Here is a 27277-nt window from a genome sequence, read left to right as displayed (position 1 = left end):
GAAAGTATTATGGAGCTGGCTTAAGGACAAGCTGAGAATTATTTGTCAGTGGGTAACTCTTGTCAGCCACAGAGATTTTGCTGCAGCTTCTTCTCTCCTTAGCTCTGCTCACACCTCGATGGCTAATTCCTAAATGGTCCCAGGTCTTCATGGCTGGCAGCAGCTCTGTGAGATGGCAGCCCGGCTTTTCACAGCCTTGAAATGGCCAGATCAGCCTTTCGCACCGGTATTGCTTTCTGACCCAAAATAGGACTTCACCCAGTACACTCTGCTGGCAAAGTGGCACAGCCCTGAGGGAGCTGATGTGGAGACCACAGGTTGTGAGACCTGCACATTGCTACCTGGTCTACAGTACAGAAGGATTTTGGTTGGATAATGGACTACAACTAAGATGGAAAAAGAGAGTTAGCCCCATAAATTTGTGATGTTTCACAAATATATGCGACGGCAAAAGTGTAGGCATCTCCCAGAATAGTTCTTTAAAAATATGCATTGCCCAGGTGCCAAGGCTGGACTGCTTGCCTGCACTGAGGGCATCTGAGAAGACAAGGGGCACTGCTGTTCGTTTGTCTCATGGCTCTGAAGACAATGCCGCACAGCAGGGATTTAAGTGTAATCTAAACCACCAAATTAAGGTACCTAGTTTGGGATTAAAGATTAAGCTCCCAGTGGGTCAGTCTGCCACTGTTAAATTCCTTGTGCAGTTAGTGGGAGATCTGGGAGGTGCCACTGAACACCTCCACAAGGAAGCCAAGCCCAAATGCCCAACCAATGTCCTCCAGCGATATACGGAACATAAACATCACCTGTAGCACTGGTTCAGTAGGCACCTAAAATTTATGCACAAGTTAGGTGCCTAAGCAAGACAGAAAAGTTGCCCTTGGATGAGACAGAGTCTCACTTTTCTTGCACCTTGTGTAGTTGTTTCCACCAGTGTAAGACAAGTGTTGTCACGCTGATGGGGAAGTGCTAAATTTACCACACACATGGTGTGTTTTGGTATGGGTGTGAACAGCTATGTAAAGTTCACTATGATTCAGAAGTGGCCACAGGCTGTTTTGCTGCTTTTGTGCTAAATCACTTGTCTGTGTTGCATGTAGCGTGGGCCCACAAAACTTCAGCTAGATCATTTTCTATCAGAAGTTACAGTATTCTGAAATCAAAACCTCCCGTAAAACCTTCTATCTTGCCCTTAATTTTGCCTTGGAGGGAGAAAAGAGAATGGCAGGTTCTAATAATGTTTCATTTTGACATGTCCACAAAAATTCTCACATTGTTCTGTAGATTAGAATACAAAAGAAACAAAATCAAAACAAAAATATTGCTTTAAAATAAAATGTTTTCACTTGCTCTGAAATGAAACTATTCTCAGAACTTTTTCCTGTGCAGAATTTCAGAATCTGGGGAAAGAGAGTTCATTCTGATTTAAGATGCAAACAAACTTGGAAATCTTTAAATCTTTTCTGAAATAGATTCTCCATCCACTTCCCAGGCTTCGTAACCAATATCTGGAGGCTGAGTTTGCTGTATGCTGCTCCGGTGTGCAGCAAGAGACATCTCTGTCCTGGCATGACAGGCCGAGTGATCCTTGCATGCAGATTTACAAGCATATTTGGTTTGTAAAACACTGCAGTTCAATACAAAGAAAGATTTTGTTAGCAGTACTTCATTGTGCAACCTGATCTCTTGTTTGAAGGGGCCTGAGACTTAAATACAAATCTCCTTTTCCTAACCATTTTCCATGATTAGCTTTGACCCATTATCTAAATACATTCTCAAATTCAATGCTGAGCAAACACAACACAGAAATAGTCATCCGTGTTTTTCTCCATAGAACTCACATTTGACTTGACTTGTATTTTTGACTCACATTCCACTGAGTGAGATTTGATTCACAGATGAGTACAAAATATCCTCCAGAAGAGACTACACCAAATATACTTTGTAATCCATATGGCAAAGATGCTTCTCTTCAGGAGTATTTGTGTGGTGCGATATTAAAGCTCCACCTGTGGTGTTTCTTTCTTAATTAGTATTAATTTTCCTGTGTCTAACTTATTTTCTATTTGTTGCATAAAAACCACTGATCAACCAGCTGATGCACAACAGATCAGTCATTGCAAATTACATAGAAAGCTGGGACGCCAGCAAAGAAACACGAGCATTTTGAGTATTTACAAATGTCTTTCCAATATATTCTTTCCTCAAGCTTCAAGAATAGCAAAAGTATTAGTTTTTAGGTACATCTCCAAAAATAAAATTCACAAGTCTGATGAACTTAAGAGCTCCCCTGTTCTCCTGAAGTATTTCATGATGTTTTAATTTTGAGGAGAATTTAATTTTAAAGAAAAGGGTTTTTTTTTTCTCCTAAGAGATTAAGGCTTGTATCGTTACAGCTTTTACCATCTTGCCGCTAGTGTAACATTTTGGAGGTGCGACAAGGAGAAGTATGGCATCCTTGAAGATAAAATATGTTACATAAATACCAACTGTACTTGTGTATGTTCAATGGCCTTTTCATCAGAATACTCCACCTCAAAGGGAAAGTTAAAACAGGTCATTTGTCACTGCTTAACAGATCTGAACAATATTCCTTTAGGAATGATTCTGATACTTTTTTGTGGAAAACCCAACCACTCTCTGAAGGAGTAAAAATGACAGGGAAAGGAAAAGGGCAGAATAGAACATGTTTTTCCTTACTTTAGAGCAGCTGAATAAAAGGTAACCAGAGTAAAGAACAGCCCAGAAAAAACTCAAGGAATCAGGAACACCCTTAGACTGCTCTGTCTGTAAGACCAGTTTGAATTGGGTCTTTCCTATTTCGAGGAGAAAACAGTGGACAGAAAGGACAGCACTTCATATGCTGTTTTATGAAGGGATGCTCTAAAGAGTGGGATGGTGATTTTGATGTGGGACAAAGTATTCAAATATTCATATTCTGCTGTGACTCAGATGCTCCTCTCCCTTATACTGGCTTTCCCCTGTAAAGGCATGCTATGGCGCAGCTGGAAAAATTCAGTCCAAGAGGGCAATCGCAAACCTCTTCATCATAACATCGAGAAGTCAGAAATCTGAAAGGTTTATAAGGTCAGTCTAGCCCATTCCTTGGCCAGTGTAGGATTATGAGGAGATCCTAATTGAAAAATTAATTCAGATTGGCTTGGATGGGAAATCAGTCATGTGGGTTGGAAACTGGCTGGAAGACTATAAAGAAAGAATCATGATAAATGATAATGTAACAAGTTTATGGGAGGTATCTTGCAGGGTATCTAGAGAATTTGTGTTAGGTCTGGTCTCATCTAACATCTCTATTAATTATCGGGAAGTGGAATTGAATTGCACAGGAATGAAATTCACAGATAATATTAAACAGGGAGGAGCTGTCAGCACCAGCTGAGTCAGAGAATTTACACAGTCAGAACCGGAGCAGTTAGAAACCTGAGCAGAAAGTAAAACAATTTTCTGAATAGTTTTCTTTAGCTTCTGCTCCCCACAGGGCAATCTAAGGCCCTCCCCATACACCCTTTAGAAACAGATTCCTATTAACTGAGTTTTTCAGATGCTGGATTCAAGATACAATGTTTAAATGATTTGACCAAAGTCAGAGACAAAGTTGATGTTAGAGTTGGGATTTTGCTGCCCCTGCAGATAGGGCACCTTATCCTATTTCCGACTCTGACGCTGCTTTGTGATTATGGACATGTCAAAGCCCTTTATCTTTCCTCTTTTCGGAGCCCACTTTCTGTAGGAAAAGACCACTCCATATCTTGAGTTTGAACAGTGCTTTGGAAGCTTTAAATAACATGTTAAATAATCAGTGGAGCCTTGATAAATTTTGTGTTGCCTTTGTCCTTTTGTTATCTTTCTGAAATGAATTCAGTCTTCTGCTGTAGTTCTGTGTTGATTGGCAGGATTTTAGATGGGCCAGCTTTGAAGCTGTTTTGCCATGTTGTGCTTTCGTGGTAATTTTTCCAGTCTTGTTCACTGGATGGACTGTAGAGGACTGCTTCCCAGGACTTCAAATTCAAACACCCTCACACCCCTAAGGTCGGCAATTAGCTTCATTTTGTCCCTCTTGAATTTTTTTGTTCATTACTGAGATTGTGGTTGTGCTAGAGAAAAATTCTCGTAGGCAGAGTCTTAAAGCTCAGTTGAGCAGAGTAGTTGAAAAGATTCAGCTGGGACAGTTCTGCTGCTTCTCTTCTTCTTGGCAAATATGCACAGCATCAGCACGATTGCCGCAGCGGATGGTGCCTGGTCTGGTCCATGGAGTCAGACCACGACCCTGCCCTGCCACCACGCGTGCACATGTGCCGGGTTGTGGAGGCTCGTACGGAAAGTCAGCGTGGGACAGCTCATCTCAGATACCAAAGATGGGATAAGTTTCTCCTGATTGCAACCTTTTTATGTTAGTCGCCTAATATAAATTAGGTGTAATGTATAGTCAGGGGAGAGAGAAGGGTGCAGCCCCGAAACAATGCGTTCCCTCTATTCTAAGCACCTACAGCAGGAGGGGATGGACTTGTCCCTTGGAGACATCATGGACCACAGAGGGAATGCTTAGCTTGTGCATTTAACTTTCAGCCAGTTAAAATCAGGTGAGAAGAATCCTACCCTGCATTCATTTCAAATCACTGGAAAAAAAAAAATCCACCAATTTTTCCAAAGCAGAGGAATATGCTAAATCTGGTGATCTTTATAGCAGACTTATGTTGGGTAAAATATCTCTGAATGACCTAGGGAATACTCTGCATTTGCACCAAGTTGAGAGAACTCTTATCAGTGTTATTTTATAGGGAAATTCCAGGCTTTTGCTCTGCCTCTCTACCCAACTGCAGTGTTGTCTCTCACCAAATCTCTGACAGGGCTTTCTTTTGAAAATTATCATGAGACAGTTGCAAAAGATCTAAAACATATTCATCTGAATAAGGAATTAGCTTTCACAGGAGGAACTAGAATTAAATGCCATCCTCCTGTAAAATAGATTGCCAGATATTGGCAGTTTATTGCAGTGGGAGACTGAGATTATGCAGATAAATGCTGAGATTCTATCTGGCAATATTTTACTATCTGATTACTCTTTGGCTTATTTCATCAGTATTTTCCCTAAATATTTATTTCTTTGACATCAAAAGGTGGCTAGTTTACCACAAAGTCCCACCATCTGCAACATTTTTGTTTTATATTAATAGGCCAATTCTCCCTGTTTTGCCAGAACAAAAACCTTTCCAAATAGATTATGCTAATATAATTTGCAAAATCACTTTGCACTCCAGGGGACTTTGAAAAGCCTTCTTTTTTTTAACATATATTGCATGAAACTAACTTTAAAATGTCTATTTGGGAAAAATGTTTTGAAGTCTTACAGGGAATTGTCCCAGATAAGTTCAAAAGGCTTTTTTATTATTACTACTATATACAATGAATATACAACATTTCTTCCGAAGTGCTTATACACAGTAACTAAATATTCATCCTTCTTGATATCTTGAACTCATTCTTAAGAATAGCACTACATTAACGTAAATGTAGGAACATATATAACTTAAAATTAAGCATTTAATGAAGTTACTTAAATTAGGGTTTGAGTCATCCCAGGCTTTAGGGGGACTAAGCACCCTAAGTATGAGATTCAGCCCATATAAGATGAAATTTGCCCTCTGGAGGTGCCTCATTTTTCTGTTCTGCCTAAAGGGGGGCCCAATAGTACCAGCATTCCTAATTTGGAAGGCTTAGTTAGGGAGGGTGATTCAGGGCCTCAGAGTCTAAATCCTGGCTTTTCACGTTTATAGTCTAGTTCTGGTTGAGGAGACACATCCCAATCAGAAACTCTGCTTGAAGTTAATAGCAACTGTGTGCTTGCACTAAAGGACAAATACTCAGCTGTGAAATACAGCCACCTTGAGGTTGGAATTATTCAGGTGTGGCAAAGCAGATATCACCACCCCCAGACTACTGGATCTGAGGACAAGAAATAAAGAATCCCTGAGCCAGCTGGCAGCGTGGAGGAGACGCAGTCTTGTCTTCCTTCCTGCTGAGTTTGTGTTCACCCAGATCGGTTCGCCAGTCCAGTTCACCACATGCCACACAACCTGCTGCTCAGGAATGAGAGGGAAGGGACCCTTCTTTTGGCAGCATCAGCAGCTTTTGCTGTCAAATATAGTGATTAAAGGGCCTCCAGCATCAGATGGGAAGATCTCCAGAGCATGGGCAGCTCCTCCAGTTGGGTGTTTGCACAGCACCTCGCACAGTAAAGCCCCGGACCATGCCAGACCTTGGTGGTGATCAGTCTTAGCTGGACCCTCAGCATCTGCTGTGTCTAATGTAGGTCCTCCCAGTCCTCTGCAGCGCAAAAACGCTGGAGCATCAAGACAAATTGCTCCCAGCACACGGAGTGTGATAAGCGGCAATTGTTAACAGCTCTAGCAACCTCTTGACAAAGGTTTTGAGCTGATGCAGAATTTTCAGGTTGTTGCATGCTGTTGTTCAACACTTGCTTATCATCGCTGATCGTGCCGTCTGAGACTTGGCATGAAAGATGCCCACTCCCACGGATTATGGCTGAAGGAATAAAGAAATGCTGGCCCTCAAAATGTCAGCCAACTTCCAGTGGGGGACCTCTCCGTGGTGGGAGACAACGAGCATCCCAGAGTGGAGATAATGCCACAAGCTTTATTTTTTCAAATCAGGCTATTAATAAAAAATAATATATTAGGGAAGCACACATGACACCACATTCAGCATTATGGCCTAGTATGAACAAAAGATTTTATAACAAGGGGTGTGCTTTACAAGGTGATCTTGGGACAGGTTTTGTAAAAATAAAAATAGCTTGCTGATATTCATATTTTGACTGAAAAATCTCTTTGAACTTGCTGAATTCAAAAGTACCTTGGGTGGGAGTGAGCTACCTCATATGCAGATCCAGAATCACAGCATAAGTTATATTTTAGCACATAAATACAGGCCAACTTAAATGCCTCATTCTCACTCCTCCTTTCTGGATTCTGGTCCAATGTTCAGAAAAAAAATTGAAAAGCATCTGAAACTAGACATTTTTTTGGCTCTCTCTGGCTAATCAATGGCCAAACTCATTAAAAACCAGTGTGTGCTAGAAGGAAGGGGGAATGCTTCAGGGTAGAGAAACTACTTCACAATGCCAAGTTTGAGATTAAAAAAAAAAAAAAAAAAAAAAAAAAAAAAAAAAGGAAGACTGATTAATTATCCCCTAAAAAGGAGAAATTTTCAGCTAGAAGTGTTAAGTGTCCTTAATATTAGCTGCTTTGCACGGTACCTTGTTATACTCTTATTGAGTACCATAAAAGTGACAATCCCTAAGTAGGACTTGGGGTAATAGATACAGCAGCAACCAGCATTCAAAGCCAGGGCTTTGTTAAGCTTGCAAACTGCACGAAGCTTGGCTGGAAGTTAGCCTCAAAACCACGCTAGCCCAGAAATCTTACCATATCACACTTGGCTCTGTCTGATTCTCAGTGTTTCCTCTTTTCTTACCTTTGATAAAACATTATCACAACAGTTCAGTACTTTGGCTGCTGGTCCCCAGAGAAATCAGGAAGAGCAGAGATGAGAAAAAAAAATAGAGATGTTTGCCAACATAAAACATAATTTAAAAAGAAAAAAAAATCATTTTCTGTGTCATTATTGAAACTTTAGCTTTACTCCTCACTTTTTGTTCTCTGTTGTTTATTTTTTAACATTTTCTTCAGATGGAGTTATAAAACCACGCAGGTCCATTTCCTTTAGTTTCTGGTTTTATTCCTATTTCTTGTGTATATTGGACTTCAGACAGTGTAGCGAAAATGGTTAGAAGAGGGGCACAGGGGGATGCACACAAAGAGAGAGGGTCTATGGACCTGTCAGTGAAAATTTGTGATCCCTTTTTAGGATCTCCTTTTAGGGACAACTACTCTCTGCCATTCTTGTCCCCCAGACACCCTTTAGTTTCAGTATATGGTGAATTTTTACAGACAGTTTTGTGCCTTTTTGCTTTTTTATTTTTTGATATGGAAAGAAGGCAGAAAAGGAGGTTTTATTTATTTTTAATGTTTTTGGCAGATTTTTTCATGTTAGGAATTAGGTTCTTGTTTAGCTTATAACACTATGGATTTCAGGAAAGCTTTAAGATTAGGACATCACAAAAGATAGAAGGAATTTTGGTGGAATATTGTTATATCTACACCCACGTGGAGAAAGCAATGGCCCTTTTGAAATAAATAATAAAACTTTCTAGGATTTCACTGGGGCCAAGATAGCTTTAGCGTCTTTAATTTTCCTTATTTTTAATGCTTGTTTCATTCAGATTCCTGCAGTTGGGAGAGAGGATTTCTTAATTCAAATTTGGACATGCACGTCCTTTCTTCCCCTCTCCAGCAGCTCATTTCACTCTTTCCTTTGTAAAAGGGCAAGAAAATCCACAATACTCATAAAAACCGCAATGGAGTCTTCCATCCACGTTATGGAAGACACAATGTTGATGTGCCATGCTTTAGACATGTGTGGAGGCAGAAAATTGGGATAGATGGACCATTGGCCTGCTCCGAAGAAGCACTTTTGTGTTCTTATGTTCTCTTCTTTTTTTCCACTCCTTTGAACCTTTTTAGCATTGAGTTTGAGCTGTGAACAAAATAAGAGTTAATACGGAGTATTCTTTAAAATTAAGTATTCATGCTCTAGATTCCTACAGTTTCTTAAATATGAAAGTTGGTAAAGGTGTTCTTTATACACATTCCTGCATAGGTGTACAACTGTATTTTAATATATATATCCAAATACTGGTGTTTTGCACATCTTCCTTGGCCATGTTCTAAATGCTCCTTCCTTAGTGATTCATTCTTACGTTTCTCCTTGGCACAAACAAAGTCCCTTGGAGGAGCAGTAGTTATGCACTCAACTTGAGCTCAACTTTTTTAATTGGACGCGGGTAACTGAATTCTTCCTGGCTAAGCAACTGGCAGAGGGTGCGACGTGGTCCCAGTTTGCATAGCTGGATAGCCATAACTGTGTCCTGCAATGCAGGAGCTTGCATTTCCCCTCCTAAAGCCATGCAGCACTTTCCTGCAAAGGTCTGTAGCAAAGCAGGAAGTAAATACATAAAAATGTGAATTCTGCTCTGCTTGGTAATGTGGAGAAGCATGAAGGTGCTGAGATAGCAAAGCAGTTCTTGGGGAAATCCCAACACCTCAGCTGGTGGTGGGAAAGAAACAGAAGAGGAGAAATGTTGCTCTGAAACAAGGAAAACAGTTACTGCTAGTAATCCCTGCAGCTACTCTGCTCCGTTATCTCTGCTTCAGTGCAGAGCTCCAAATCACGGCTATCCGGAGGGTGCAAATAGTGCAGGGCCACATATGCAAATCTCCAATGATGCGGCTGAGGCTCCTGTGCATGGTGAGAGGAAGCCACAGACCTGTGAACTGAGTCCCTGCATCTTCTCTGAAACAGAGCTCGAGTTATCGGTGCCACCCCTTCCCTCCGCCCAGCCTGCTAACCCCTTTGCACATCAACCTACCACAGCCCAGCGGGGAGCGCTCCGGAGCTGGGACGGGGTTTGGACCCTCCCATGCTCTATCGGTCCCTCCAAACACGGGTCCTGCAATGGGCCCCGGGGTGCAGCGGTGCAGGGGACGCGAACTGGAAGTCTGGGAGCAGATATGCGCTGGCGGGAAGAAATAACACGTGTGCTACTTGCAGTGTGAAGTACAGCTGGTGGGGCTGAAATGCCCCGTCCTGCTGGAGGGTGGGGGTCAGCCGAGGATGGCGAAGCCTGGCTCTGAGTGGCGGGTTTCGGCGGGTGCTGCTGCACTGCCCAGGGCAGCGCTGGGAGGTGGGAAGCAGCGAGGCTGGAGGGGGATGGGAAGGCAGCAGAGCCGGAGCGGAGACTGCAGTGCAGCGCGCTCCCGAGCAGGGCTGTGCCCGGCTGCTCCCGCCTGGCACGGCGGCACAGGGCACCGCGCGGCAGAGCCCGCTCTGCTTCGTGCGAGGGGATGGCAAAGCAACCTGCTCCCGCTTCTTCAGCCCCTGCTCCCACCCTCTCCCAGGTGCTCAGGTTTCCACAGCCAGCTGCAGTGATGACTGCTGCTTTCATTCCCCCTCAGCCCATACTTCCTCCCTTGCTGGCTCCCTCTCTGTTCCCACCTCCAGGCTCCTTAACCCCACTTTTATTTCACTACCACTGCCACCCCCACTTCTTTTGCACCGCTGACCATTTTCTTGCTACATAAATCCCTCCTCAGAGCACACTCCTCATCTGCTTAATTTGTCCATAGCAATGCCTCAGACGTTAATTCATTTGTGAATGGGCAGGGAGATCTCTGTGCTGGTTTGTGGTGATTATTTTTACCGTCATCCTTCATCCTGGGGGATTTAGGGGCTATGGTGCTGGGAAGCAACGTGACTTTTTGCTCGGTGATACCAGTGAAGCAACACTCATGGTGAAAGGCTGTCAGAAGCAGAGGGCTGAGCCCAAGGTGACCACCTCGAGGGCTTGCAATCCTGGACGAGGCAGAACGCAAACTCAAAGGACAATATACAGGCGGGGAGGGAGCCATGGCTCTGTGCCTGTTGGAAATGAGAGGACAGCAGATTTTAAGACCTGACCTGGTAGATTTATATGTGGAAACTCACCCAGGGTTTGAGAGGTCCTGCTGACACAGACCTCCTGTGGAAGGTGACCTGGTGTCACTGAGAGCAACGGTGCTGAGCCACCTGCCACAGGGCCCCCTCTCCCACCTTGCAAACCATCTGGGTCACTCCCTCATCTGCTGGGCACCTGAAACCAGCCTTGTCCTTCACCCTTGCATCCATTGCTCGAGGCCAGGGTGTAGCCACCCATTCTCCTGCCACTATGTGAACTATCAGCAGCAGGAGTTACTTTACTGCTGTGGCTGGGATCCTGCTCCCAGTTGAGGGCACAAGAAGAAAAAAGACAGAGAGGCCAGCAGTCCCCAGGAATCATCTCTCAGTGCTAGAAGTCCTGACTGTACCATCCGTAATCCCCCACCTCCCAATACCCTTCCCCACAGAGGGTACGTGTGTAACCACAGCCAGCATGGATATTGCTCAGCATCTTCAAGGACACCACTGTGTGCTTGGATGCATGGGTGCAGTTTAGGGCAGCCAAAGACAAAACTGTGCTGTGGACTGAACCAGGCAGTAAATCCATTGCTCTTTTCTCAGATAATCTGGGCTGGGATCTGAGATGAATCAAAGAGGTGTTTGACCTTGGAAGTGAAGGAGTCAGTCAAGCAATGAAGAGCTTGAAGGACAAAGAATGCAGAAGGCTCAGAAAGGATATAAAGGTGAAATGTAATCAAGCAGGAAAGCCACGGTGTGGCGCGAGCAGGTCCTGGAGTGAATAGGCTTATCTTGGATTTTCACTCCAAAAGGGATGTGCAGGGCAACACGAATATAGAGGGCTGGCCTTTTCCATTTCCCCCCAGCCTTACCCTCTCAAAAGCCTTCTCTGGACAGAGGTGACCAACTTAAAAACCCTAAGGGAAAATACTGATGGAGCAAAGTAGGGTGGCCCGATCAAGAGTACGGCATGTGCAACACCAGGCATATTAAAGTTTTTCCGCAGGGAACAGTCCTCTAATAGCAGTCACACTTTGCTATTCCACCCTTATGAATACCTTCATAATTTAACTGACTTGGAAGGAATTGATCTGCATTAGGAACATTTCTGTCATTCTGTGTTATTAGTCCTAGAGTATATAAATCTCTCTAAATATACTTCTTGAAATACACTTCTCTTCTTCTGATTTCTTTTCAAATTATCCAACTGAAAACTAGAAATCCAAAGCTGTGAGAGAAAGAAACATGAACCCAGACTCATTAGAAGGACATGCCAGACAGTTCTCTTTGCCTTTTAATTGTTCTGGGTACCTGTTATTTAAAAGGATTTAAAAATCACACTACCAATCCATAATCTCCCCGAGAGGAGGCTCAGGGTCTTTGTGTTTGTTCACCTTCAGGACATACCTGTAATGGGGCCAGCATGGGCTGGTTATTACAATAGAGGTCAGCTAGTTTTGTGTTTGCATCTTGTCACCGAGGGTGGGTTAATCTCTCCTAACTACTTAGCCTGGTGAAAGTTATGGATCAAGTCTGAGCACTCTTGTACCTCTATGGTAAAGGCAGAGAGAAAGTCACTGGCAGAGGGCAAGTCTGCTTTTGACATTTACCTTAGGATGGGATGGATCACCCTCTGGATGTGTCTGCCTCTTTCCAGTGACTATAAAAGCAATTCAGTTGACTAGCTGGTGAACTGAATCTCACCAATGACTAATAGCTGGAGATAACTGAATTGCGTGTTATTGTGCTGCTGTAGCAGAGGCCTAGAGGATTATTTCCTGGATAGCTTCTGATGACCAGTTGCTGAGTGGGCCGGACCACATGGCCATTGCTGCATCTCTATTCCCCATCATCGGAGTTGCAGATTTACCTAGAACTGCCCTTTGTGCTCACTTGCTCTGAACTTTCTAGCCATAGCTGAGCCATACAGAATAGCTGCAGATTTTCCCAGAGTGCCTCAGGACAAACACAGCAAGCAGCATGGTGGGTGTATGAGAGCATCTACATAGCTCTGAGGCAGGAAAACTGCTGCACTGACACAAATCAGTGTTGCTCGCAACCATTTAAAATGGGTGCTTCAGGAATTGTTGGTAATTGGTGGCTGCATAGTATGGATCAACAGATACAAGGTGTCCATGGGTAACTGTACTAGGGACAGAGAGATGAGTTCAGCTGGGGGAAAAAAAAAAGAAAGTTTTCCTCCAAAGCTTTACAGTGAGGCTAAAGGGAGGATGGAGCAACTCAATATTTTAAACTTTAAATGATGTTTCAAAGAAACGGGATTTTTTTTTTTAAACCTTGAAAACTTTAGGTGAACTAAAACAACTCACTTCGTCTTAACCTCTGTCGATTTTAGTGTAATATTCAGTCTGAGGTGCATTTGGTAGAGTAGGGATGTCCTTATCATGGGGAGAAACAACAGCATTGATCTCATTAGAACACTTATCACACAATATATTTCAACAGACATCCCTGATTGCCCTCTGTAGAATATTTTTAAACTATTAAGATAAAACAGAGTTTAACCAGCATTGTATGCTTTATTCTAACGTTTCTATAATGTAGCTTAATAATTATCCATCACTCCAGTTGATAACAGGTGGCAGTTAAAAAACAAAATATAAATAAACTTGCTAAGGACGATCCTGAGAATACACTTGGGATAAGAATGATCTGGATGTTGGGTATCAGGGCTCTGCTGCTCCTTGTCAGGGACCTAAAATAGATGTCAACCCTTTTGTAAGCCCTGGCTTCCACTGCATGGGGTGGTGGGACAGCAGGAGATGACACTGCTTTTACCTCTCCCCAAAACGTAAGTTCTCCAGCATCGCCGTGAGAGGGAAGTCAGCAGATGTTGGTGTCAGTCGGAGCAGGAAGGAGAAGGAGCCCTGCCCATGGCTCACTGCCGGATCACACGGGAGCAGAGGAGGGGTGCGAGCGAGCTGGCACCAACCAGGACCAGGCAGTGCGTTCAGTCGTGATTTCAGCGGTGGTGCTGTAATCATTAGGCAAACAGAGAAGGTCCCACGGTAATTTAATGATAAGGAAGTATTACTAGTACTCCTCCGGGCTGTATTTGCAGAGGATCTATGCCTACTATCACACGAGTAAAGGCTATTTAGCTCAGTAGTAGCAGCAGTTTTTGTTTAGCCTGTAAGATCCTGTGCTCAGCTTTGGAGTAAGCCAAATTTTTATAGCTTTTTAGGATGTTAAGGATACTTAGGGTATTCAAGTGTCCTTTACAGAAAGATTTCTAGCATGAAATACTGCAGATGGTGGTTAAGGGGTTTTCTTCGCATCCATCCTCTCAACATGAGTGATTTTTACTCCAAACAGACAAGGAGCCCTGATTTTCAAACACATGCAAGGCAAGGTCTGCATAAATGCAGATGGCAAAATCCATCATTCTGGAGGAAAAGGAGGACAATGCTTTTGATGTCTGTCACCTCTCACCTCTCTGAGAGTCCTTAGCTCTCCTGCACCTTGATTTCAGAGTCTGAATTTGCCAAACAGCTTTGGGCATCCAGAAAAGGAGAGGGGAGTATGTATAAAACAATTTAATACTCTCCATCAAACAAAGGTTTTTGCTTGGCCCCTGTTTAAGATCAGATATCACGTCCCATCAAGTCGTTTATATTTCATGTCATTTTTAAAGATGCTCAGATTAGGATCGAATTAGCTGCCGTCAGAATGGATGATGGGCCTTTTTGTCCTCTGGGAGAATGGAGATAGTGAAGTGCTAATTAGACAGACAGACAGACAGAAAGAGAGAGAGAGAAAGATGGAAAGACAGAAAGAAAGATGAACAGATGAAGTCTGAGAGTTGAAGTTCAGGCTCCAGCCATGCTAGTGACCTTGGGAAAGACAGTCAGTATCTTCTGTTGTAGATTTCCTGGAGATACAAGGATGTGAAATAGCGTATATCCACTAAGTGTTATTATTACATTATTTTTGGGGTTTGCTTTCCTATGAAAAAGATCAGGGAGTAGGAAAGTATGAAGGCAAAATATGTAAGAGATCTGTTATAGGCAGCATCATGTAGAGGCATACCAGGCATGAGGTGCTAATTGACCTCAGCAAGTGTTTTTTTTCTTTGGGGGAAGTAGGCAGAATGAGAGGATCCTATTCAATACTTATCTTGTCTTCAGGCCTTGTTTTTACAGGTCACTGTGGCCTGATTTGTTCCCCAAACCTTAGGCCTGTCCTGGGACCCCAGCTATTCATGTCTCCTTCTTTTACCAGGGCAGTCCTGGAGGACAGCTGAAAACTTGGGTTGGCTGAATAATTCCCCTAGGTGCCCATCACTGTTAGACATGGAGAAGCAGCTGGGCTCCTAATTCAGAAGTCTCTGTGAAATGCTGAAAGTTAAGCTGGCTATGCTGGGCTTTTGTCTTCCCACACTGCAGTCCCCATCTATAAAGTGGGATAAATGAAAATATTTTTTCACATTTTTCACCTGTCTTTCTCACTGAGGTTGGAAACATTGATCTTTGATCATTGATCAAGCCCTGCCTATCATAACAGGACCTTAATGTCTAGTGGAGCATCTAGGCAAAGCCATTATGTGAGCTGTACTAGAAAATGTCCCCATTTTCCCAGATGCCGTGGTGGCAGGTTCTTGTTTGCATCCTTTAAAAGCAAAAAAAGCAAAACTCCTGTATACATAGGAAACAATCTTCCTTTGGAAGGAAGGGGATGGACAAAATGCCCTCAGAGCAATTCAGCATCTATGATTTTCTTGATTCTGCCTGAAAGCTCTCTATTTTTTTGACATATGAGGAGGATGCCCTACTGTACATCAGTGTAATAAATAGCTGTTATCTTCTGTTTCATGGAAGATACAGCAGAATATGATTTATTTGTGACCATTCTGTTGCCTCCTTTGAAATGTTGCTGTCGTTTGGTGCACCGTTCACAGAGGAAGGCAGATGGCCATCACAAAGTTTCCAGTAACCTTGCAGTGCATGCTGCATAGTGAATCAATGGAGTCTAAATTGCAGCCCGTTGTCTCAGATGGGAGCTGTGCTGCTAAAGTGTCCTGCAGTGGCTGAAAACATGTGAATGTCAACACTGCATATATACTGGGGAAATAAGACATTGCTCCCTAAAATTTCAAAGCAGTGCCAAAGGCAATATTTAACTGTGAAGTTGCCTTTGATACAAACTGGGGCTGCATTGCTCAAGCCTTAATTGCCAGCTTTGAAACGTACTTCTTGCGATTGTGTGTGTTAGGTGTGACCCTCCTTAGAAAACCTAGAAATAATGAGTCAAAATAGGATTCTAACCTGATATGCTAGAGATGAGGATTTTTGGACTCCACCAGCTGCCCCTATGTGCAAGCTGTCTCTGCTTATGTGACATTTGTAATGAGGCTTCAGGTGATTTGAGAAGCTGGCATTAGACTACAAATCAGCTTTTATGTCAGCTTGTGCCAGGATGCCTCGCCAGAAGCCATTATTTCAATGGGAAATAACAATTGGGAATAGGGAAAAAATGAGCTTCTGAAAATCACTTCATCACATTCCCTGGATTGTGGCAGGCTAATGCTGAAAACAATGCGAGTTCTTGCCCTGAAAGCCAGCATAGTTAGAAATTTCTCTGTGGGAGGATTACCTCCTTTACATACCAGAGACAAGACAAGGTGAGTACATAAAACATCTTCAGCACTGTCTCTCAGTTTCTGATATTTATTTGCTCAAAGAGCAGGTATCCCAGAAGACATCTGTTTCACACAGTCTGGTACCTTGCTTTATTGATTTTTCTTAAGAATAGGAATCATTATGAACATAAGGTCTGACCTCCTGCGTAGCACAGGCCCGAGAATTTCAGGTGGTGACCTGCATGACACACAAGTGTTTCTAGAAATGGTTAATGTCGGACATGAAAGAAGTTAAAAGTGTCTCCTCCAACTGTTTCTAGCCTTTTGCAGATGAGTGCTTCGACGTGTGTGTGTAGGACAGTGTCTCCCAAATTCAAGCCGTCAGTCAGGTCATTCCCATAATACCTCTAAACAAAGAGTAATATCTCCTGTGACTCATGCCTGCAAGATGTTTTATATATTAACTGGCTTGAGAATGTTATGCTTTTTTTAAATATAAAAGGAAAGAAATCTGAAAACTTTTAATCCCATTTACAGAAAAAGAGGTGAAGGTCTGTTATTTGGTTTAAAGTGGACATTCAATCCCCAGTTTTAGCATTTTTTGATCAGAGAAATTACTTGTGCCAGGACATTTTTATCCAATCTAATGAGTCTTACTCAGTTTGCACCTGGGGTTTGATGTCCTAACTTGATAGGGGCAGATTGCAATTATTTTAGAGCACTAGAATAACCAATTGCTAAAAAATCTTATCAAACTTTTTTAGAAAACAAGAAAGAAAGCATTTAAACAGGACTGGATATTTCTACAGAAAGTGGTCAGGTCCTGTAAATACATTGGTGCGGATCCTGAATGCATCTGATGTATTCGGTACTGATTTTCGTGGAGTTTACTACTCTGTCCTAGTGTATACTGAAATAAGTGAGACCATAGTAAGGTTTATGTTCTTAAAATATACAGAAAAATCTGAACTAAATTGAGGACTAGAGTAGATTCTTACCTCTTTCCTGTAACAGAAATCCATGGAAGTTCAAATAAACAGTTCACAAAGTCTGATTTTAACTGTATTGTTCTAGAGCCAGAGTAGCTGTATTAAATGCTGTGGATCAATCTATATGTACATCTGTGTATGGAGGTTGGAACTGGTGCCTTATTTTCTGTAAAATCCCTGCTTTTTAAAAAGCAGTTGCAGAGTGCCAGGAAATCACAAATGTTCCATAAATTGATCTTCTTCTCAAATGTTTCATACTTCAGTAACTGGAGATTTGTTGTTTGTCACAGTTAAAATGTGAAAAAGTGAACCTCTCCCGCGGGTGAGGAACTTGCATGCAATATTTCAGTCTCTGAACATCTGGGTCTGCAGTGAGTATCTGGGCAGTCCCTGAACTGCAGCACAGAACTGTAGATGAGTCTATAATGAGTAAGAAACAGAGAGAGGGAACATAGATGCAACCCAAAGCCCACTGAAGTGAATGGCAAGACTCCTATTGACTGCAGTGGCCTTTGTATCATGCTGTTGGCATGTGTCGGAAAGAAGAGTAGAGTCAAACAGTATCACTGTAACATCTTAAGCAAGATAACCACATGCTCATATTTTTACTTTCCCTCCCAGGATGGAAGGAGAAGTTTTATTGGCCACCAGCTCGGAGGGGTCATGGAAGTGCCAAACAGCAAGGACCAGAGAGTCAAATCAGCCAGAGCCATCCAAATCACTTACTACCTCCAAACGTATGGCTCTGTCACCCAGGACCTCATTGGGGAGAAATGGGAGAGTGAATTCTGTAAACTGATGCACAAGATGCAGCTGGATCACCAAGATCTGCAGCTCTACTCCCTAGCGTCCTTTAGCCTCTGGAAGGACTTCCACAAGACCAGTCTCTTGGCCAGGGGCAAGATTTTGGTGAGCCTGATGCTGATTCTCCTGACTGCTACCCTCTCGAGCTCCATGAAGGACTGCCTGCGTAGCAAACCTTTCCTGGGACTCTTGGGAGTACTCACTATCTGTATTTCCAGTGTCACTGCGGCAGGGATATTTTTCATTACTGATGGAAAATATAATTCTACTCTGTTGGGAATCCCTTTCTTCGCTATGGGTAATTATTTATCTTCATAATAATAGGATTAACCGAGCTTAATGACAGGATTGTAAATTACATCCTGGGTTATAAAGTGCAGATTTTACCTTGAGTGAAAGTATAAGTCGTTTTCATCTTGTTAAATTGGTCTGTGCCTTGCCACAAAAAAAAAAAAAAAAAAAAAAAAAAAAAAGGAAAAAGAAAGCAAAATAAAGCAGTAGCAACAATGAAGAGCGAATGACGTTGCTGGAAGCTCGGCCAATGTGAGAGAGGGGCAGTTTTATTGATTTCTGTTACAAGACGAAGGAGAAATTGTTATTGAAAACTAGTCAGCTCAGCATAGAAAATGGATATGTGTTAACCTGACTTTGACAGGAGGCCAGCCAAAAAAATAAGTTAAAACAGGAGGGAGACGAGGAAAGGAAGGAAAGGAAAGGTTTTAGCATTCTTCCTGATGAGGGCTTCTCTTCCGATTCTGCATGAGGGGGAAGAGGGGATTGGTTTGGTGTAAGAATAAGATTGATGGACTTTATCTCAGAGAGGAGATTATAGTGGTGGTGTTTGCAAGGCTGTAAGCAAAGGGGCCTGTCAGTATCTGTAGTGCCTAATCCCTCGGTTTGTGAAGTCTGAGATCAGCTGCAGAGATTTCCTTTGTGTTACACCAGGGAAGGAGAAGGTGCAGCTGAAGAACAAACATAAAATCCAATTCCTTTATCAGGAGAATTGTTTTCACTCTTTTTGTTCTTGTTGCTGTTCCAGCACATTTAACATGTTTGTGTGGTTAATTAGTTTGCTTGGAAGGTATGTTGAAAGGGAAGAGGAAAATGCACCCAAAAAGGCTTGCTGAGGCAGCATTGTTCTGTGAAATCATGTCCATGTTGATCAGAATTTCACTATATCATGAGGCTGAACAGCAGTGATGACCCTCTATGCAAAATCTCTGCAAGGCAGCCCAGACCCAAAAGCTTTCATTCTGGCTTTTTGATGTCTGGAAATCTTATCTTTGGACCCAGCTCTCCACCTCTTTGCAGATAATTTGTTAATCTCCACTCATTTTTGTTGTATCCATGCCCAGTCCTGTGCTACAGCGAGAAATAGCTAAATATACAAATCCACAAACTAGAGTCAAGGTTTGGAGGAGGGTCCTACATTTTTCTTAAAAAACAAAAAGAGACAAAACACAAAATAACACATTTGCTTGTTCCTCATCTCCAGAAAAGTCCTGCAGGCCTGCACATCCCCCAGCCCTCTGCCTTCTATTTTCTTCATTCTTTCTCTGTGCATCCATCTCGTAGGTCCTACACACAGGATGTCTGGAGCAGCTGGCCAAGGTACCTTGGTGGGAAGGAGTTGATGGGCCAAATTCCAGAAGGGAGAGGGAAGAGTGAGGCAAAAGACCTCAGGGAATTGAATGGCTGGTTCAGCCTCATTAATACTAATGTCAGAGCCTCTTATTCAGTCATCTGCACTCTTAAACTGTGAAAATGGTCCCTCATATGGTTTGGCTTCTGCCAGCTCTCAGTCTTTCCTGCCTATCCCAGGCACACATTGGGGGTTAGCTGAGATAATGTGGTTTGGATGCAGCATTTGTTTGGTGAAAAAATGTGGTTTAGCTGTATGAATATGTCCAGACCATGCCTGTTGGCTTCAGGTCCAGAGAACGGACCCTGACACTGCTTTGTTTATCAGCGCAGATTGAGTGCCTGAGGCCCTGGCTAGGTCTCTATACTGCTTTTGTCAAAGAGAGGAAGTCTGAAGGGAAGGCAAGTGTGTCTGGCTCTTAACACATTGTGCACAGCTCCACAGTGAGGTGGGAGACCTTTCCCAGGCTGTTTGCTCACAGGAAGGTGCTGGGAAGGGCAAGCGAAGGACCTCAGCAGGATGGGCAGAGAACGTGCAGTGCTGTGACAGGGATAGTTCCCAACTGAGCAAGGGGTGTAGGCACAGGAGAAAGACTTCTGCATGGCAGGGTGGAGAGAAGGAGGAAGGCAGAGCAAACTCACGCTAGCTGCCAGATTCTGGCAACTTTTACTGCTGGGTTTCAGGAGGCTTGTGTCCAGGAGCAGGACCACGTGGCACTGTCTTGCTTGTGCAGCAAGTTGAAGTAAAAGCAAAAATGCTGAAGTGGCAAATAGCACCTTCCCTCAATTGCTTGTTCCTCTGCTGATGTCCCTTTTCAGATGGCTGTAGAGGTTGATGACCCACACATTTTGCTTTGCAGATCCCAGATTCATCTCTCCCAGAGAGCCCCAAACAGTGCCTGTGCATGAGGTTTATCTTCAGGCAGACCATAAAACATTGTATTCATAGATCCTGAGTGCATCAACTGAAATGGCAGCTGAATTCCTTCAATTTGTTTATAGACTGCTGGCACAAGAAGTAGGCAAGAGTATGAATTTCTGAAAGCAGAGTGACTCAGTTTCCCATTTAGGGTGGTGGAAATGTAGGAGCTGGTTTTCCGGGTAAGCTCACTAGAAAAAGCAATATTTATAACTTCCTATGGTGTTTTGTGCTGTCACTCTTGTCATGGCTACTGCCAACAGCAAAAGAAAAACTTTCTTCAAGGGAGATATTTGCAAGGATTGCGTCCATAACATCATAATGAGCTTGCTTCATGTTAAAAAAAGAAAACACTTAAGTTGCCCTTTACAGACATTTCATCCAAGAATCTCAAATTGATCTGGCAATATCATTAGATGACAGCTTACTATGCCTAGGAACCACTGTTGGTAAATAACAGTGCAACAGCTTTACAGCTTGATAAACTAAAAGACAGGAAGCATGAGTTATCAAAATCATGTTGTATTACATGCTACAAAGTGCCATGCTTTTAGTTCCTTAAATAATAGTGCCAGCTAATGGTGCTTTGGACTGCCTGTGATACACCCATAACCTCACAAAATTGCTCCTTGCGTGGCAGTTTTCTGTAGAGCCTGGTTTACAGTGCAGTGGATTCAACAACTTAGATGTAATCCTAAGAAATCTCAGCGGTGTCTCAAGCAGAGATTGCCTGGAGCTGATGGGCACTACCAGAGAACAGGGCCTGCCAGCCTTTCTGCTGCTTCCAGATATTAATTTTCTGATATTAGATTTTACTGTCACGTTTCTCTCCCTACCTGTTCCTCCTGTATTGCCTATTAATTACACTTAAGCAGGCCTGATCCAGGAAAGGCTCCCCTGGGCTTCCACAGAGTTGGATCCACTGAAGCCCTCAAGGCTGCTAACTCTGGGGAGCTCTATACACCCTGTGGTCCATGTTGCACCTGGGCCCTTTGCTGCTAGCAGGCCCTCGTAAGCCAATAATAAAGCCAAACAATAATTACATAGATATAAATGAAAAAGTCTGCAGAGTAGAGTTTCCCAGGATCACAGATGCCAGATTTACAAATCAGCCTTCCAAAGCTGAATGATAGAGATTCAATAAAAAGAAAGCAGACAACCACACGAGTAACAGCCACAAAGTGCATGCAAGTGCAGTGCCACCCAGGACGCACAGGCAATCTTAATTCTGGCAGCTCCTAACTTTGGACCATCACAGTCTGACATTTGCAAAATGTCCATTTAAGATAGATAGATACATATATATACACATATATATATATTAAATACGCAGTTTCTTCTGAATTTCTTTTTTTAATGGAAGGAGGAAAAGGAAATTCCATGATGTTCATCTGCACTTGTCCTTTATCCTGCACAGGAGGATATTGCCATTGGAAAGACAGGAATACTTGTACAAATTACATATTAGGTACATAATTCCTGTTTGGTAAAGGGCTCCCGTGGGTTTCAATAGGTGTTAGATGCCTATAAAGAAATGAAATGTTTAATATTTTTGCAAATTTGGACTTAATGAACAACACATTAATTATATACGGTAGTCCGCAGTTAGGGAATGGTCTGCTGGGATAAAGCACTGGCGCTCAGGAATTCTGGGGGAAAAGCCTTGGCTACGACTGGCTCTTTCTGTTCTTTATTCTTGAAGGGGAGAAACTTTAGCCTCAAGTTAGGCACGAGGACAGTGGTGGAAAATCCTCCTTGGCCAGACACCCTCAAACTCCCTCTTCTAAAACAGCTGCCTCTGGAAACCCAGTTTCCCCGGCACAATGTCCACTGCTGCCTTTTTGGAATCAGTGAGGACCATCGCCTAGAAAGGTCCCTGGCTGGCTGCCAGGATCTCCAGCAAACAGGAGGAGGTGCAGACTTTTAGCTGTTTATATTATAGTCAAACGGCTAAAGGAACTGTGCTGAGCTAAAGAAAAGGTGCTTCTTTAGTTTCATGGCTTCCTCCTTCTGGAATCAAAGTCCTTCTGGAAGTAATGGAGGGGTATGAGCTTTTTAAAATAATGTTAGAATGCTTTTTGTGATGGGAAGTGATATGCAATTTAAATCTATGCATTAGCATCAGTACCCTTCCACTAAAAGGGCACTAATGAAAAATGCAGTTTAATACATGGAGTTACAATAGGATCTAGATATTTGTTTGTTTTTCTTCTTTTTAAAGTCATGTTTTATTAATTGATGTGTGAAATCAGAATTTGCGAAAGTTTTACCTTGTATCTAATGATGACTCCTCTTCTGGGACAGTTACTAACTGCAGTTTCTTCTGCAAGTTTGACACCAGCAGCGCTATCCCAGCTAGAAGTGTTTTAGATAAGAGACAGAGAGTCAAATCATTGGGTCCCTGATTTGTTCTGGACCTGAGAAATGTACTTGGTTAGGTGTTCACATTGCCTTTTGTGTTTGGATTCACAATACAGTTTCAAAGGCATGTTATGTACATAACATAATTATGATTTCCCATGTCTAATCATCACTAATTTATATAACCAGAAGGTTAACTACATAATTGAGATATTATTGCTCCCATGATTTGCTTTTTAATGCTCAGGAACCAGACTGATATCGTCAGAGAGATGGTGATTTAACTCATCTGAGGATCTGACTGTATATTTTTAAAATGCAGGTATATTAATTAAGTAATTTAATACCATAATTATTCTTGACCAGTCAATGAAGTATTTCATTATAGAGATTAGTGGAAATTTTAGGCCAAAAATGTAACTACAATGTAATTAGACTGCAGTCATGCTTTTTGTATGATAAAGTATATTTATTTCTTAGAAGGCTGGATTAACAGTAACTGCATGTAAGAAATATTTCCTGCTCTTTGTAAGTCCAGTCTATGAAGACTGTAAGAACTTCATGGGAGAGGTTATTTCTCATTCATCATTTCAATAACATTAAGCTCCTTGGGTACCCCACAACACACTGTAATATTATGACTGCTGCTATCACCAATAATACTGTTAGTAACAGTGTTATAGAGGTGCAAAATCTTTAGGAAGCAATAGACTGTTCTCAGCAGCAACCACATGCCTGATGTGAGAGTGCAAAATGGATGGCAAAGATTTTACCTCTGGTGCAGGCTTTTTTTTGTTAAGATTCTTGGTTATTCCTTCCGCCGACTCAGTTTTTCAGATGGAAGGAGGAGGCAAAACAAAAGCAGACAAGACTCCAGGCAGCTATCATTATTTCAGACTATTTCAGTCATCTAACTGCTTTCAGATGACAACTCCGGCAGTTGTTGAAATAATGGCAGGTGACCACCTCTAAGTAAATTTGGGATATCCTATTATCATTAGCAGTAATGTCAGGGGAAATTACAGGAAAAAAAAAATGTCCTAGTACAGATGACAAAAGTATTGTTTTTTAAATCTCAGAAGACAAATTTGAGGGCTAAAGTGCATGCTAGTGCTAGCTCAGATGTACTCGAAGTATCACAGCATTCCTAACCTTTGCTTCAAGTAGTGGACTTTCTGATTACAGCTGCAACTTAGAAATCATGTTTCAAGAGGAAACTGTGACTTTGTTTTGTCGTTTGATGCAGCAGTAAAGCAAATCCCATATGCATTTCATGTTATATGATCATCTCCTAGCTGTTTGAGCTGCAGTGGAATGACACCTTAGAACGAAGAGACCTGTTGACATAAAAACCCCACAACTCCATGCCTTAGGAATACAGTGAATCCGTTTTGTATATTGTAGTAATTCATGTCCCCTTCTACTTAGCAGATCATTAAGGAATTGGAAATACCTTGTCCTAAATTAGAAAATGTCCATTCTTGACTCTTACAGTAGGAAATGGGAATAACAAAAAAAAGGAGGGGGGAAGCAGGGAAAAAAAACTTCAAAAGGTGTAAAAATGAAAAAAACGACCTATTTGAATGGGCAGATAACAAAGATAGTTTGTATGAATGGAGTTAAACATTCTCCACATTTATAATTTCCCTATGACCTGGTATACTCTCTAGCTGTGCTATTTCCAGTTCCAGAGTTAGGGGGCTTTTTTCCATTTCCATAGGAAAGAATGATCCCCCAGAAGATCGGGTTTTTTTTCTGGGGTTTGTGTAGAAGAGCAGAAGTCTGTCTGTGATGCTCTGCTACACTCATACCATGCAGCCGGGCCCTGCGGCTGCATCTTGGAGCTGTCGTGGTTAGAGAGAGAGGCCACTCATACCCTCATACGGAGGAGAGGAGAGATGAGGGTATTGCACGGGTCCTTTGGGCTTTCCCATCCCCCCTGCAGAAAGGCAAGGAACTGCACAGCCTGCCTCAGGCCCAAGAGCAGGGTTTATATCACCTGATTGCAGCTGTCCCAAATGTTTTTGCCTCAGCTGAAGTGATATAACCTCAGTTTTCCTTCTTAATCAAAAATAGGCATCTCCAAAGCCATTTGGACCATCATTGAGGGCATATTTAGGATGCGCTGAGCTAGTCTCTGCAGGCACCTATCTCTCTCCATAAAAGCTCCAAAAGAGGAGCCTAGAATGACAGCTTAGATTTTAACAACTAAAGTTAGATACATAAACTATACATATATACCATATACACATAAACTGACTTGACATAGAGATTGCAGACTAGCTCTTCTCCTCTGGAGCCTAAAGAGAAAGTTCCTTTTCCTCTTACCAACTCAGGGGTCCTCAGCACAGTTACTCCACCCCAGAATGTGGATCTGCAGGTCTCTTGCTCAGTGATTCGGAGGCCCAGCTCAGGCCAAAGCATTTGTCCTTGGACCATCGCCCAAGCATGCAGCACAGATACCAGTTTGCAGCATGCTCTGAGATCCCCCATAATGACAGAGGAAATACAAAAGATTTTGGCTGGGTTTGTTGTTTGATAATGGCCAGCTAAACTCTTCTTCCTACTGACTCCAGTGAGAATTGAATTAACCCCTTTGTCCAAGGTGAGGTCTCCAAATGCAGATTTTTTTTTTTTTTTTTAATTAAAACAGCTTCCTCAGCTCTCCATCTGCAACTAACAGATTGGTAGCTATCATTTGAGCTGCTTCCAATTTACTATGAGCATTTCTGCAAGTCCTTTGAAAAAGTGAGTCTGATTAAGGAAGAATGCATGTTTCCAGTTAAAAAGTCAAAAGCTAAAAGGCACAGTTTTCTTTTACACTTGAAAATATATTTAATACTCTTAATCAATAAACACATTCTTTGCAGAAAGTAAAGTGTATTTCCTGTTCAAATATCTTACACAATTGTCTGAACTCCTCTCATTTTCATTTTTCTTCCCTTTCATGGCAATGCTCATTCCTATGACTGGGTTATTTAAGGTTCTTTATTGGATACACCTTTTCTGTGTGTTGATCTCATTTAGCAGGAGTTTCGTTCCTTGTACTTAGTATGTATCAATGCACATCACATTTACATTTGGCTCATTTGGGCTGGAAAGGAGCTGCATCATGGCAGAAATGATTTAGCTCTACGTATATCATTCCTAATAGGGCAATGTCAAATCCAGCCTTGAATAGCACCATTGCTGGCAATTCCATAACCTGCCTTGACAGCTTGTTCAAGTGCTTAAATGGCCATACATTTATAAAGATATTTCTTAATATTTTCCTTGCTGCAGCTTATGTCTATAACTTCAGAGTCTGTCTGGCCTGACTTCGGAGTGTAATTTTTTACAGTATCTCTTTATGTATTTGCAGATACTTTTAGGATATTTTATATGTAGGGCTGTGCATACCTCATCTTGGATATCATTTCCTACCAGATCTTTTTCCTCAGATGTTTTACTCTAGTTCATACTTTTTTGTGAACTCCACACAGATGGGTAGATGGAGGGTGGCTCGTAACTTCTGGTCTCAGCTGGAGCACTGCAGATCTGCAGCTAAGAACAGATGTGGGGTGGGCTGAGCCCTGGAAGGGTATGTCCTCTGCTCTTTGGTGTGTGGAGGAAAGTTGCTGTCTTGCACTGTCTTTGTTCTCATGCTGGGAAGGAGAGGTGGGCTCTGCTACCTGAGCGAGCAAAGAATGAATGATCCTGCATCTGTCAACCACACAGTCTGCTCTTCTTAGCTACTTTGTTCTTGCACAGGGAAATCCAAAGTTGCGCCTCTGTTTTTTTCAATGAAAACAAAAGGCAGCAAATGCACTTTCTCTTGGAATATATTTTATGCACAATTAGCCTGTGGAATTCACTGGTGCAAGATATGTTTGTGGCCACAGATTTAATCTAATTCAGAAAAGGTTGCAGTTTTTGAGTTATTTGGAATCCAATTGCAACACTAAAACCTAATATTAAGGAAGAAGTATAAAACTTAATGACCATGTTCGCAAGCCCAGCTCAAAAATGGACACAAAGAAATTTCACTTGTGGAGTTGTCTCATTGTAGCCCTCTTTCAGTTTGATAATTTACCCCTAAACAACCAGGAACAGGATACAGAACTTAATGAACCATTTGCCAAATGTTATAAATCGATATTTATCTACTATATTCCACTGCAATGGCAAAAACTGTGCACAGTATTAAAAGCTTAAAAAGTCTATTTCAAAAACAAAACCAACTAAAAAGACTTTACTGGATAGCCTATCTTTTATATGGTCTCCTTTTTACAACCAATAATCAGTCGCAGTTTTAATAATTCAGTTTTATTCTTCCATTTCCAGTCCTTTCTTTCTCCTCGTTTCTTTCTCATGAAGTAACTTCTAGTCTCTGGT

General features: G+C 42.2%; 1 protein-coding gene across 1 annotated transcript in view; it reads left to right on the top strand.

The window, feature by feature from the left end:
* Window positions 1-27277, top strand: part of PTCHD4 (patched domain containing 4) — a 90983-nt gene that overhangs the window by 8576 nt on the left and 55130 nt on the right. Inside the window, exon 2 of the mRNA XM_026108692.2 lies at window positions 17800-18280. Coding sequence (XP_025964477.2) covers window positions 17800-18280 — 481 coding nt within the window. The remainder of the gene's footprint in view (window positions 1-17799; window positions 18281-27277) is intronic.

The sequence above is a fragment of the Dromaius novaehollandiae genome, chromosome 3 (genome assembly GCF_036370855.1).
Source record: "Dromaius novaehollandiae isolate bDroNov1 chromosome 3, bDroNov1.hap1, whole genome shotgun sequence".
Taxonomy (NCBI): Eukaryota; Metazoa; Chordata; class Aves; order Casuariiformes; family Dromaiidae; genus Dromaius; species Dromaius novaehollandiae.
Note: the sequence above shows the minus strand (reverse complement) of the source record. Positions and strands in the feature narration are given on the sequence as shown.